Genomic DNA, 12,670 nt, shown 5'->3' with positions numbered 1-12,670 from the left:
GTCTCAGAGAAACCCCCAGCCCTGCTGTTAAGCAGGAGTGTCCCATTGCACAGGGAAGTCAAATCGGGGACGCCAGATCGATGTAGAGCTCGGGGTCTACTGGGACAAAAATTGATATTATTTGGCTCTGTTCCCTTTGTTAAAAAACTCATACTTTTCTTCTGGAAGCATGTATGATTTTCAACTTTCTCTTGAAATTCCAGATCCCATTGTAATAGGTCCAGATGTGTGTCTTCTTCATTAACCTGGCATAAGACTTGAAAAACCAATATACAGGCCCAAGTTTTCTTTCCCTTCCCAGTCCAAAAATATAAACACAGACTTACAGAAATCTGGCCCTTTTTGCCTTTCTCTTCGTGTTCTTTCTGAGAGAAATGCACCAGCTCCATCCACAGCCATGCTGTGTGGGTTGGCAGCTGGATGATTTCCCAAAAAGTCTTTGAGCAGCACCTGGGCTGGACTGAGCTTTGGCATGGGTTAAACCATGGTGCAGAGCATCTGGACATTGGCCTTTAAACTAGGCTTCATGAAGACAAGGCTGGACCTTTTTCTTGGTGAGACAGAGGGAAATGAGACATGGGACACCTGTGAGCAACCTTCTACTTCAACCCTGAATAAATGTTACTGCAAAAGCCTAAGCTTCACCAAATGCAGGTTGTTTGAAATTCCTTTTTCTTATGTATCAAATCAGTAAGATGTTATTTCTTTTCTTCTTCTCAGTCAGACAAGACCACTAATTTGGTTCTTAGCAGTCATCATATTGTTTCCTACTTCATCTAAATATGTTTTGAATTTTTCCTTGGTCCACAAGTCTTTGTGGTGTTCTGAGAACTCATAAATAATGGCTTCCATAAGATATCCATGTCCTATTCCCCAGAACCTGTAAATGTGTTACCGTCTATGGCAAAGGGTCTTTGCAGCTGTGATTAAGTTAAGCATCTTGGGATGAGAAAATTATCTTGGATAATCTAGGTGGGACAATATAATCAAAAGGTCCTTATAAGAAGGAGGCAGGGACAGAAGGCAGTGGAAGATGATGAGATAACAGAAGCACAAAGCGATCTGAAGAACGGTGCACCGTTGGCATTGATGAAGGCAAGGGCCACAAGCTAAGGAACACAGGTGGTCTCTAGAGACTAAAAAGGCAAAGAAGTTGAGTGACTTCTAGCGCCCACAGAAGGGATGTAGCACTGTGGACACCTTGATTTTACCAGTGAAAGTTATTTTGGACTTTTAACCTCCAGATAATAACTTTGAGTTGTTTTAAGCCACTAAATTTGTGGAAGTGTATTGCAGCAGCAATAGAAAACAAATGATACAACCTGTGGACCCTAAGAAAGAAGATAACTGCTAAGAAGAGCTGCTGGTGGCTAACGGGGCTCAAATTGAAAAACCAGGGCCTAGCGGCCATTTCTACAAAGGGGTGTCCCATGCAAACTGCACTTCAGGGAGAAGCCTGCACTGAGCTACCTGCCTCTGCACTGGACTGCCTGCCTGCACTGTGTCCCTGCCATCTGAGCCAGCCTTTGTAGAGGAGTTTCTGGAGTCTTATTTCAACCAGTGGGACTGAGGTTTTCCCATGGAGTCAGAGTTGTGCAGCCATATTGTCATAAAATCTTCACCAACCAATCAGAACAGTTCCATTCTGACCAAAGAGCCCTTTGGACCAAGCAAACCTCAAGAATTTGGAGTTGTCCTTTCCATGAGGACAGACCAATCAGAAACCTGGGTCAGGGACTTCTGTCTATAGAAGCCACCCCTTCTCTGGAAAGCTCCCCACTTTTCCTTCCCACCCAAGACTAGAGAGTCTGTTTCCCTTTCTGAGCTGAAACACTAACCAGAGAGGGGCCTGGCCTGTGGGCTGCCTCACAGCTGTGCTGTATCTCAATTGAGCTGTTTTGTACTGAATAAAAATTACTTCTTTACTACACTCAAAATTGGGGATTCCTATTGGCATTAAATGGGTGCCAACACCCTTGTTTGACAAACCTATCCTATTTTTAATGCTTTGTAAATGTTTTAATGCAATATATATAAAAGTACGTAAATATGGACAGAAAATACACAAATCATAAGTGTACAGACATTTTACAAGTTGACTGAATACACACGTGTAACCAGTTCCCAGACCAAGGTTCAGAACATCATTAATATCCAGAAGCCCCCTCATGTTCCCTGCCAATTAAAACCACCTTAAAGATAAATTATCTTCATTTCTAATAGGAGGTAATTTTTTTTTCTTTTTTGAACTTTATACAAGTAAAACTCTGTATTATGTGCTATTATGTATCTAGCTTCTTTCACTTAGGCTGCTGCCAAAACTCTAACAGGGCTCTATTAGACCTGCCAGCTAATTTATCTTTATCTGCCCCGGCCACAATCAAATCTACCCACATCTGTGTTTGGGTAACATTTACAGGCCTGTTTCTCTTGTTAGTTGGTGGGGGTAGGGGGGTGCAGAGCAGCATGGGAAATAGCCCACACAGCCTTATGTTTCCATGCTGCCTCCATCCCCCCCCCCCCCCGAGTCTCTAACAGTATTGATGGGCTGCCCCACTTAGGGGCTCAAGATAGCCACTGGTGACTCAAAAAGAGAATAAGGTCCCTCATCCTTGCAGCAAATAATTCCTCATCTGGCCCATGGGACCTCAGGTTGAAAGCAGCATTCTTTATACCTAGTTTCCGGAGGATGTCCTTCAGCTTAGTATACGATTGTCACTGACTCTCTGCTCCTGGCATGTCTCCAGCATTCTGCCAGACTGTATGAATGGCAGCCATCACCCATTCTAATAGGTTATGGTTTCCTGAGGTGTCATAGCAGTTCTGAAGATGCTGCCTCAAAGAGGAGTGTGTACTATCGGCAGATAATTTCTCCATCTCTGTTCTGGAGAGCACAATGCCATCTCCTCACATGTTCCACAACCACAGGAACCAAGCTGCCAGGGATGCAGTGGGTTTCTGCCTAAATTTCTCTTCTAATTCCATCAATTCTGTCTGGGCATAGGGCCAGACCATAGAATGCTCAACTACTTGTGGAGGGAGTTGTGCCTGAGCCTGAGGCTGCTGGATTTTTGCTTTCTGGGTGACCACTCTCTGGGCTCTGAGTCCTAGATGGCAATTTCAACCCAAACCTCCTCCTCAGAGGAGGAAGAATTGGAAACACTTGCTACTACTGGCTCAGAGCCATTCCACCAACACAAATGCAGCTCCTTCTTTAGTGACTGCTTCAGCTCCTGTGGCTGCCGGCTCTTGGCCTGAAGCTGAAAATTAAGCTCTTGAACCCGTAGTTGTTTCTTTAACAACTGCTACTGCAGTGTTTGGCTTCTAGGGCAAACTGCAGCTCTCGAATCTGCAATTTCTTCTCAAGCGACTGCTCCAATTCCAGGGACTGTTGGTGTTTGGCTTGCATTTCAAACTAAAGCTCTCAAAAGCAGTTAGCCTCTTTCTCCAGCAATAGTTCTAGTTCAAGCTGTCATCGTAGAACTGGAGTTCTAGAATTTTCAATTCTTTCTCCAGCAACCATTCCAACTCATGCTGTTGTTGGTACTCTGTCTGCAGCTCATCTTGGAGCTTTTGACCTTGCAAAAACTCTCACACAGAACTTTCAGTTTCTTCTCTCTGGGCTGTAAAAAATACCCAGTTCACAGCCCCAAACAGGATCGCCACAGGATACCATAGGTTGGAGGACAATGGCTAGTCCTCTAGCCCACTCTTTGAGGGTGTTGGTGGCTCCATACTGATCTGATCCAAATCTGCTCACAGCACCTGATGTAATGCCAGTGGCCGAGGCCAGGCAGGTTCACATTGAATTTGGGCTGACAGTAGAGGAACTGTGAAGCCAGAAAACATCAGGCCATTACCCGTTTATTGGAGGCTTTCAGAGACAGGTGAGTGAATAAAGAAAGGAAAACTGCTATTCACAGTAGAGGGTAAGGGAACAGGAACATCACCCCTCACAGTGGTGGCTGAGGGAATCTGGGAACTGCACGTCATGGTGGTGTGGGAGAGTGATCTGGGCCTATAAAGGTTACCCAAATATCAATGAGGGTAGATTTGATTATAGTTGGGGAAAATAAAGATAAATTAGATGGAAGGTGTAATAGAGTCCTGTTAGAGCTCTGGCAGCAGCTTAAAACAGAACAGAGGTTCCAGCTGCTGAGAAAGCAGGGAAGCAGGCAGCCCTGGCAGCTGCCATGAAAATAGCTGGTGTTCAGGTTGCATGGTTCCAAGATTATATGATGGAAACAGCTGAGGAAGAGGAGAATCCCCAAGACTCGTTGTTTCAGTTTGAATAGGGGGATGGCCTAGGGACCTGTCTAATGGGGACAGGTGAGAACCAGAGGCCCATGTGAAACTGACAATCCACTGATCCCCTTCTAATATGCACCAGGTATTGTCCTTAGAAGATAATATGTGCTTTTGCAGAAGCTAAGAGAACTGTCAATGTGGCACAGTACTTGAATATGTTTGACCTCACCAGGCCCTGTGAGTGTGCTGAGGGGTTTGGATGGAGCTTGTGGTAATAGACAGAGTGCTTATGGAAAGATGCTGAGGTCCATTAGTAAAGAGCTATATGGCTAGTTGCCTGTAATCGACCTTCACCCTGGATGATTTATACAGACAGCTGTGCTATCACGGACAGATCGTTGACCAGTATAATGGTCTTGAAGCAAAAACTTCGACAAGAAGGGTGTTCTGACACCCTTGCTGGATGAAAATGCTGCTTGTGGACAGTATGAGAGACCCTGATGGGGGCCTGGCGCCTGTGGAGGCCCTCCTGCACTGTGCAGCTGCTCCCATCCAGTTGCAAAGATGCACTGAGAACACTGCTCTTCAGTGGACATGGCCCTGGACTGTACAGGAACCCCACCTATGAAGAATGGGCTTGTTGGCACCATGGGGTAGGAGTCTAGATGTGGGCCTCCAGTTAACTCCCTGGGTAACTAGTGCCTTGCTGCCTAGGGTGGAAGTGCTTTGGGAGAGGTCATTGTGAAGGGAACCTTTGTAATTATTGTCATTTTTGGTATTGTTTGTGCCTTTGTAACTCGGTTGCTATAGTCTGTGCTGTTTCTGTTTATGTAATGTACCTCAATCCTCACACAGGGACCATTGCAGAAGATACCTGTCACATAGATTGTGAGGTGAGCAACCCTAAAAGGGTGGGTTGTTGAGCAAACAGCTGTGTTAGGATTACTCGCTCGCACTTTGCATGATTAGTGTGTGAGCACATGGTACAGCCACATGTGTGTAGCCTACATAAGGCTACAGGTGCTTTCCCTCAGGGCAGACTGCTTGCCCGCCACAGTGAGGGGCTATTCTGCTGTTCATTCTCCTGCTGCCATGAGAAGTTGTTTTCACCTGCCTGTTTGCTCGTCTGCCATTGCGAGAATCTAATAAATGAGAATGGCCTGCCACTTTCCGGCTCCGCAGTTCTTCTACTATCTTCCCGAATCCAGTGTGGCCCTGCCTGGCCTTGGCCACCAGCATTACATGCCTCTTCTATTTCACTCATAGGAATGCAGACAGTTTTTCCAGGAAACGGCCTACTGTGGTACCTCTGTTTCATATCTGTGACCATGCTCACAGTAGGGTGGCCCTTCCAGGGTAGAAAACCACCCCAGGATGATAGAAGTCCCTCTTTGCACTGCCAAGCATGGCCAGGCCTTATGGCAATTAGGTCAGCAGGTGCCAGAGGTTGTGTAGAAGGTTGTGTCCCAACCCTGATACTGACTCCACATTGACTCTCTGATGCTCCCTGAGGTTGTGGGATGCAGCCAAGGTCAAAGGATGACCTAATTTTAGAGAAAATCCTCAGGACTCAGGGCCCATCACTATTCCTAAAAGCTCCTGCGACTCGACTCTGCCATTGCTGGCTGCACTACTCTGAGGGCGAGCAAGGTGGGCTTCAGATCCCACCCCCTCGCCCCAGGCCCTAGCCGACCTGCGCTGGGGCAGGGGAAGACACCCTGGAACTGCAGAGGGGACAGATCATGTGGCGTGCATGTCCCTGGGTTCAAGGCTAATGTGACAAGTGTTTGAAAAAATGTTCTGCTTTCTGCTTGGTGGTGAGAAGGCTGGGAGTGGAGAGGAGGAGCTGGATAGGTCGCTGGTCAGCAGCTCAGTTTCTGGGGGCAGGGCTGTGTGGGCCGCGGCACTCTGGAGGTGGGCCCAGAGCCGCTGCCGCCCAGCCCTCGTGCGCTGCTGGTTCAGGGCCGACACCAGACAGCATGCTCCTGAAGGTGCCTCTGCTTCTGGGGCTCATTGCACTGGGGCCTCTTGTCTGCATTTTTGAATTTGTGGACGTCAGTAAGAGCACCAATGCCTTTGCCATATGTGTGGAGTTCGCCGTATTTCAATTCAATGAAGTCCAGGAGGACGAGTACGCTTACAAGCTGCTGTGGGTGGGGAGAAGCCAGCGCAAGGTAAGTGGCGTGTCCCGCTCCCCGAGACTTCACATTGGTGCTGAAACCAGGCCTGGGGGGAGGGGGGCGAGTGTTGGTCTGAAAAAGAGAGAAAAAGATATTTTGTTTTGTTTTCTGTATTTTTAAAAATGCAAGGTATCATTACAAGTGCTTCAAGTTCTGCTTTGTTTCCTTGATGGCTGAGGCCTTGAAAAGCAGGGCAGAGAAAGGAGAAAGCAGAAAGGGAAGTGCAGCTGTCAGAGACTCAGCTGCAGGGTGAGCAGGAGAAAGGCAGCCTTCAGGAGGAAGGCTGTGGAAGAAGCACAGCAGAGCTGGCAGTGGGAAAGATCGAGGGTGTGACAGCTAGGCCCAAAAGCCCAGGAAGGAGAGGCACCGTGCAGGCGCCCGATGGCAGGCCTCTGCCGGCTCCTGGGAGTCTCACTGTGCCAATCAGCAGGCAAGGTGCCGAGATGTTTCCGGATTGTAGCCAGTGGGCCTTGACCTCGCAACCACCATGGGTCCAGGCCTGGGTGGGAGGTGGCAGAGAAGACAGACAGAAGCGTGTCCTATGGGACTGTTATGCTGGTGACCAGAGACAAACAGGCCTCAGGTTCACAAGTGAAAGAATGGTCAGGGGGACAAGAGTGGTCAGTGCAGGGACCCAGGGCTGTGTGAAGACCAGGTGTGTGGGGGGCCAGACAGGGCCTCTCTGTGATGGGCACTCCTGGAAGGACCCAGTCACATGGTGGAGGTTGGGGGACAAGAAGGGCGGAAAGCCACGGGTGTCTTGGAAAACAGCCTAAGAGTCTTTGGACCTGTGTCACAGAGAAGAAATGGTGTGTGTGTGTGTGTGTGGGGGGGGCAGCTGGGATGTATTCAGAGACAAATGCGGAGTTAGAATATTATTCTCAGGGTATGGGGACTCATGGGAGAAAGTCGCTCAGAAGTTTTAGCAACATCTCTCTGGATGCTGTGGGTTCAGTGGTCTCCACAGCCTGTGGGCAAGCTGGGCCCATAAGGCAGGGATGGTGTCCTTGTCACCAGGAGGCGGAAGTGCTGGTTTCTGAGTCTGCTTAAAGGTGGGCGTGGGGTGCTGATGTGGGGTGTGTGAGAAACAGTGGGGTCAAGGGCAGACCCAAGGTATTTGCCTTTGAGCTTGTGGGTGGGCAGTGACTCTATCACCCAAAAGACAATGAAGTAAGGTGGAGGGGGAGACATGTAACAATCTAGGCAGAAGCCATGACATTAAGTATTCCTGAACCAGCTATGGGAGGTCAAGGAAGAGGTTGAGACTCAAATAAATGTAGGTGTCATTAGCATCTGTTTATGCAAACCTTCCCACTGATATTTAATCTCACGATTTCCTGCTTCCTTTGAATTGAATAAAGGGTTGTCCTTGAATCATTCTGTCCGTACCCAGATTCTGGTTCCCCACAAACAGCCCTGAGTCAGCTGCCATGCTGGCAGGTGATGTGCAGGATCCCACCATAGACCACACTCTGTAACAGACGGGCAGTAGGGTGGACCTCACTGCACAGGCAGCGGCTTCCCCAGTCTTTCCAATTTCCTGATGTCTGCCTCATCATTTTGCTGCACCTCAGCCCTGTACCTGGAGAGGCCACACAAGCCCCTTGGACACCAACACTATTGCCCCTGCCCCAGACCCTGAATGCAGTCTTAGTTCAGGGTATGATGACTGTTCAGGGCAAGCATGAGGGTCAGTATGTCTGAGTGTGTTGTTGGTGTCTGTCCAGGCACGAGTGGGTGTCGTGTCAGCTGCAGGAATTCCTGAGCCCCAAAAGAATCAACTTTCTGAACAATTCCAGGTCACGTGTTAGCTGTGGCTGCAGCATGTGCAGGCTCGTTACTGTGGGCCTTTGCACCCTGGGAATGTGCCCCTCCCCCATGTTCATGGCATGCTGAAGCGATGACCCAGCAGTGGCTGTCAGGAGGAGTGTGGCAGAGGAAAATCTAGTACATGCTTTGGGTGCACATATGCACGTCCTTTTGTGAGAGAAATGGAGACTGTCAAGGAACAGATGATATAATAAATAAATTTGAAAAATATGAGAAAGCACACCTCTGTGTATGCTCATGCATCTGCACATTCACATCTTTTGCCCACTTTTCTAGCTGGTTGTCTGTATTTTACTCGTTATTTAAAGTATTTCATAGAAGTCTCTACAATTTATTCTTGACAGCGGTTTACCTGGATTTACTTAATGGACGTGAAGATGGGCCGCACAGTTTGCAAAAAACATGATGAAGACATTGACAACTGCCCCTTGCAAGAAGGCCCGGGCAAGAAAAAGGTTTGAGAATAAAAACAACCCACAGAATCAAGACCTTCTGGGAATGAAAGATAATACAGAGGAAGGCCTGTGAGAGGAGGCTTAGGAAAGTCTCCTGGAGCAGCCTCTCCCACCAGGTCTTAGGGACACTCCTGGGGCAGAATGAGTGTCCTAGCCCCTCTCCCACCAGATCCTAGGGATCCCCCGTGGAGGAGGGAGGCGATCATTCTAAACAGACAGAGCTGCTGTCAGCACAGCAGTGAGCTGAGTCCTGTGCCCCCAGCCTGGACGGTTCACCAGACACCCCGATGCCCCTCACCTGACCTTCCTCCCTCGATGGAACCCTCCACTCATGTCCTAGCCTTGAAGTTTCCTGAGACCTTGGGGTTCAGGCAAATGCTGTTCTCCGTGCGGGCCTCACTCATTCTTTGCTGCTATTCTTCCATACCCAGGACTGTTCAGTTAGTCTTGTCATCCCACCTCTCCCTCCGGTCTCCTGGGCTTCAGGACATGCTCCATCAGCCCAAACTCTCGTTCACGATCCTGTGAGATGACATCTGATTCCTGGGAGTTGGCCCTTGGGGATGAACCTCAGTCAGGGTGACACTGTCAGTGGGGCTGGTCTCCCCCAACTACCCCAGCCTTGGGGTCAGAGTGCCCTTGAGTAGGTTAGCAGCTTCTGCTGACTGGGTAAGCATCCACCTGAACTATGATCTGGGCAGTGTGCTGGATCCCTAGAACTTAAGGAGCAGGGGCCAGTCATGCAGCATCGTGTGTCCTGGGGGACCCCTCAGAGTCAAGTGCTGGCCTACCAGGAACCCTCTCAGGAGGCCCTGGGCTCAGGTAGGCGGGCTCAGGTAACGCCTGCCTATCATCCTGGTAGAGTCTTGAGCTTCCTAAGTCCTACCCAGGCCACTGTTGCTGTTTTTTTTCCCTTGTGTCATTTTATTTTATTTAGTGACAGATAAGAGAGAGAGAGACAGAGAGAGGGACAAACAGACAGGTAAGGGGGAGAGATGAGAAGCATCAATTTTTTGTTGAGGCACCTTAGTTGTTCATTGAGTGCTTTCTCATATGTGCCTTGCCCAGAGCTTCAGCCAAGTTGGTGACCCCTTGCTCAAGCCAGCAACTTTGAGTTTCAAGTCAGCGGCCATGAGGATCAAGCCAGTGACCCCTCGCTCAAGCTGGTGACCTTGGGGTTTTGAACCTGGGTCCTCTGCGTCCCAGGCCGATGCTCTATCCACTATGCCATGCCTGTCATTTTAAATGCTTCTTATTGAGCTCCTATTAAGTGCTCTCATGTGTTACATTGTGCTGATTTTATGTCTTGCAATTACGTTTTTCAGGTGGACTGCACTTTTGTTGTGGATGTCCAGCCATGGCTTTCTGAGTTCACCGTCCTGAACAGCACCTGCGTGCAGGAGTAGGCGGAGCCGGAGTTCCTGGCTTCTCACAGCAGAAGATCCCTTTTCTCCAGAGAGTGACACCTAGTCTATAGTTAGGCCTGTGAAGCACCAGGGGAATAAAGGCATCTCAGAGCACTTCGGGGTCCCTGCCAGTTTTTCATTCTTCTGTATTGTTTATTTTGCAGGAAGACTCTGCCAGGGACACATGGTAGAGAATTTATTGTTATTGCTCTTACTTTGGCTGCAGGTGCAAAGTTTTGGGTAAATGAAACACCCCAGTTCATGTGTGTCTGCCCTTACTGGTTCTTGTAGAGCCCCACTGATTTGTTTGTGTCCTTCTTCATCTATTCACTTGTCCATTTGTCCATCCATCCATCTATCCATCCACCCACCCATCCATCCATCCATCTATTTATTCTCCAATCTTTCCGTGCCCTCTTCCATTTCACTCGTAGGAATACAAACAGTTTTCCCATCCCTGGCCAGTCTCCACATTGCGGTGGCCTTTGTCATGAGTCACACCCAAGCGCAGGGATGGGTGGTGGGTGACTGACGTTGACTGCAGTCTCTGTCCTCCATGAACACTCATTATGGCATTTACTCAGGGAGCTGCTTAATTGACAAGGATATCTTCTCATGTTCTTTGAAAAAGGTAATAATGTAGCCGCTCCAGTCACTACATCACCACATTTTTCTTGATACCTGTTTTTCTTCATCTGGGCCCAGTGTATCAAATCAACACTAGTCACGTCCCCTGGGATAGGCATTGTGGCCGCTGACACTTCTTCTCATGAGCAACTCTGTCCTCCTGAGTCCATATGGGGAGTAGCCCTGGAGAGAGAGAGAGAGATAGAGGGCATGGGAGGATGTGGGGCCTGCTGGGGACAGAGACATAGTAGCAATGCCATCTGAAGGAACACTTCAGAATGGAAGGGCTGATGGAACTTTCCTCATCCTTCCTGGGTTCTGGGCACTCTGGTTTAATTGGTCCCTAACTGAAAATCCTGCTCCTTCCTGGACATCCTTTCCCATGAAGTGGTCACAAGGGCCTATGGTGCAGGATTTCCCAAGACAGCAGGTGATGCTTTCACTGCGGACAGCACAAAGATCGTGTCGGTGAACTTTGGCTTTTTGACCCATCTGTGTGTAGAGTTTCTAACATCTGCCCATACTTTGATAGAGGCCTCTATGAACTTACAAGAGCAGTTGTGTGGTCGGCAAAACCAGCATACTGTCCACCCTCACCTATGATAGCACTCAGGTTTCTAGAAGTTGAGCCGTTGTTCATGGGTCAAGGATATCCTGACTTCCTGAGTGCTAGTCTGCATTTCTCACAGGTGGAGTCACCTTCCTGTCTGACATCCATTTTACATCAGAAAAGCCCGGTGTCCTGCTCTTGTTTGCTACATTTCAGTTGTTTCCTGCTTTGATTCATATGCAAACCCCACTGGTTTTATTTTACAAATTTCCTAGACAACAGACCACATCTCCTTTTCTACTATAAAAGAACATTTGTGACCTGACAGAAGGCATATATAAAGCCCCAGGTGACTGGCACTTGTGGCCAAGGTTGTGTAATGATTCTCTAAGGAACTCTAATATTGAGAAACTGTGTAAGTTGCAGTTAGTATATTTTGTTCATGGTCTATGTCTTTCCTTATATTTCTGCTGTCACAGAATATGGTGTTAAAAAAATGGCCCCTTGCACTGAGTTAATGCCCATGGGTTTTTGGTAGGGTTGGGACAGTTTGCTCCTGATACCACTCTCATTGAACCCACATTAGCAGGTTTTGAATGATGCACCACTCACTAAAGTCTGTCATAACCAGTGTCATTGTGTCCTAAAGAGACCTCTCTGGAGCAAGCCCAGTCACTAGTAGCTCCCAATCAGAAGGGAGTAAAAATATATTTGAAAGTTACAGAACAAGTACACAATGTAAAAATTGATGCTTATTTTTAGAAATTCTTGATTTTCACAAAACCCAGACTATTTTATAGAATTAACTGGTTTGAAATATTGGAATACATTCACCTAAACACCTCCACTCCAGAAATTGGGGCTTACCCCAAATCTCAGCACTGGGGTGTTTTGGGGGAAAATTCAAACGCAGAAAGAAAGAGGTGGAGGAGAAATGGAAGAATGTGCTCCCTGTAGGTTGGATGTGGCACGTTTTGAAATTATCCCTATGTATCCTCACCACCAACCCCCTTTTCCATTTCCTTATCGGGACACCTGATAAGGACAGCAACAAGTCTCCTGTTTCCTTACTGTGGTTTTCTGAAACTGAGCTCAAGGCCAACTAAGTCCAGTCCCCATCACATCAATTTCCCTTTTAACTCTTTGGTTTCTGGACATAAAGATTCATTGTTTTAGCAAAGAAACAAAGGCCCAGAAACACTTGAAACTAACTACTTGTTACTTCCTTTTTGTAATGCTTTCCAAATACTATTCTCAGAGCAAAACCACCTGCCAGAAACACTGTTGCTGTTTATCTGGTTCCCTGTTGTAGGGCCGGTGGCCACCGCCACAGCTATGCAGGTTCCATTGGATTTGGACAGATGGTAAAGGAAC

The 12,670-nt window shown here is 48.0% G+C and overlaps 1 protein-coding gene across 1 annotated transcript; it reads left to right on the top strand.

Annotated features, from left to right (window-relative positions):
* Nucleotides 1–6,188: 6,188 nt before the first annotated feature.
* Nucleotides 6,189–10,223, top strand: LOC136309038 (probable cystatin-15). The gene is made up of 3 exons (XM_066237047.1): nucleotides 6,189–6,422; nucleotides 8,603–8,713; nucleotides 10,039–10,223. The coding sequence occupies exons 1-3, from the start codon at nucleotides 6,228–6,230 to the stop codon at nucleotides 10,117–10,119; spliced, it is 387 nt and encodes a 128-aa protein (XP_066093144.1). The 5' UTR covers nucleotides 6,189–6,227; the 3' UTR covers nucleotides 10,120–10,223.
* Nucleotides 10,224–12,670: the final 2,447 nt, after the last annotated feature.

Source organism: Saccopteryx bilineata, chromosome 6 (genome assembly GCF_036850765.1).
Source record: "Saccopteryx bilineata isolate mSacBil1 chromosome 6, mSacBil1_pri_phased_curated, whole genome shotgun sequence".
NCBI lineage: Eukaryota > Metazoa > Chordata > Mammalia > Chiroptera > Emballonuridae > Saccopteryx > Saccopteryx bilineata.
This window is presented reverse-complemented; position numbering and strand designations above follow the sequence as displayed.

What these genes read in the sequence shown, in the direction of transcription:
- LOC136309038 (XM_066237047.1), top strand. Translation starts at nt 6,228, where the DNA reads ATGCTCCTGAAGGTGCCTCTGCTTCTGGGGCTCATTGCACTGGGGCCT. An exon ending in TGGGGAGAAGCCAGCGCAAG is followed by an intron (nt 6,423 to 8,602) that starts GTAAGTGGCGTG and finishes TATTCTTGACAG; the next exon opens with CGGTTTACCTGGATTTACTT. An exon ending in AAGGCCCGGGCAAGAAAAAG is followed by an intron (nt 8,714 to 10,038) that starts GTTTGAGAATAA and finishes TACGTTTTTCAG; the next exon opens with GTGGACTGCACTTTTGTTGT.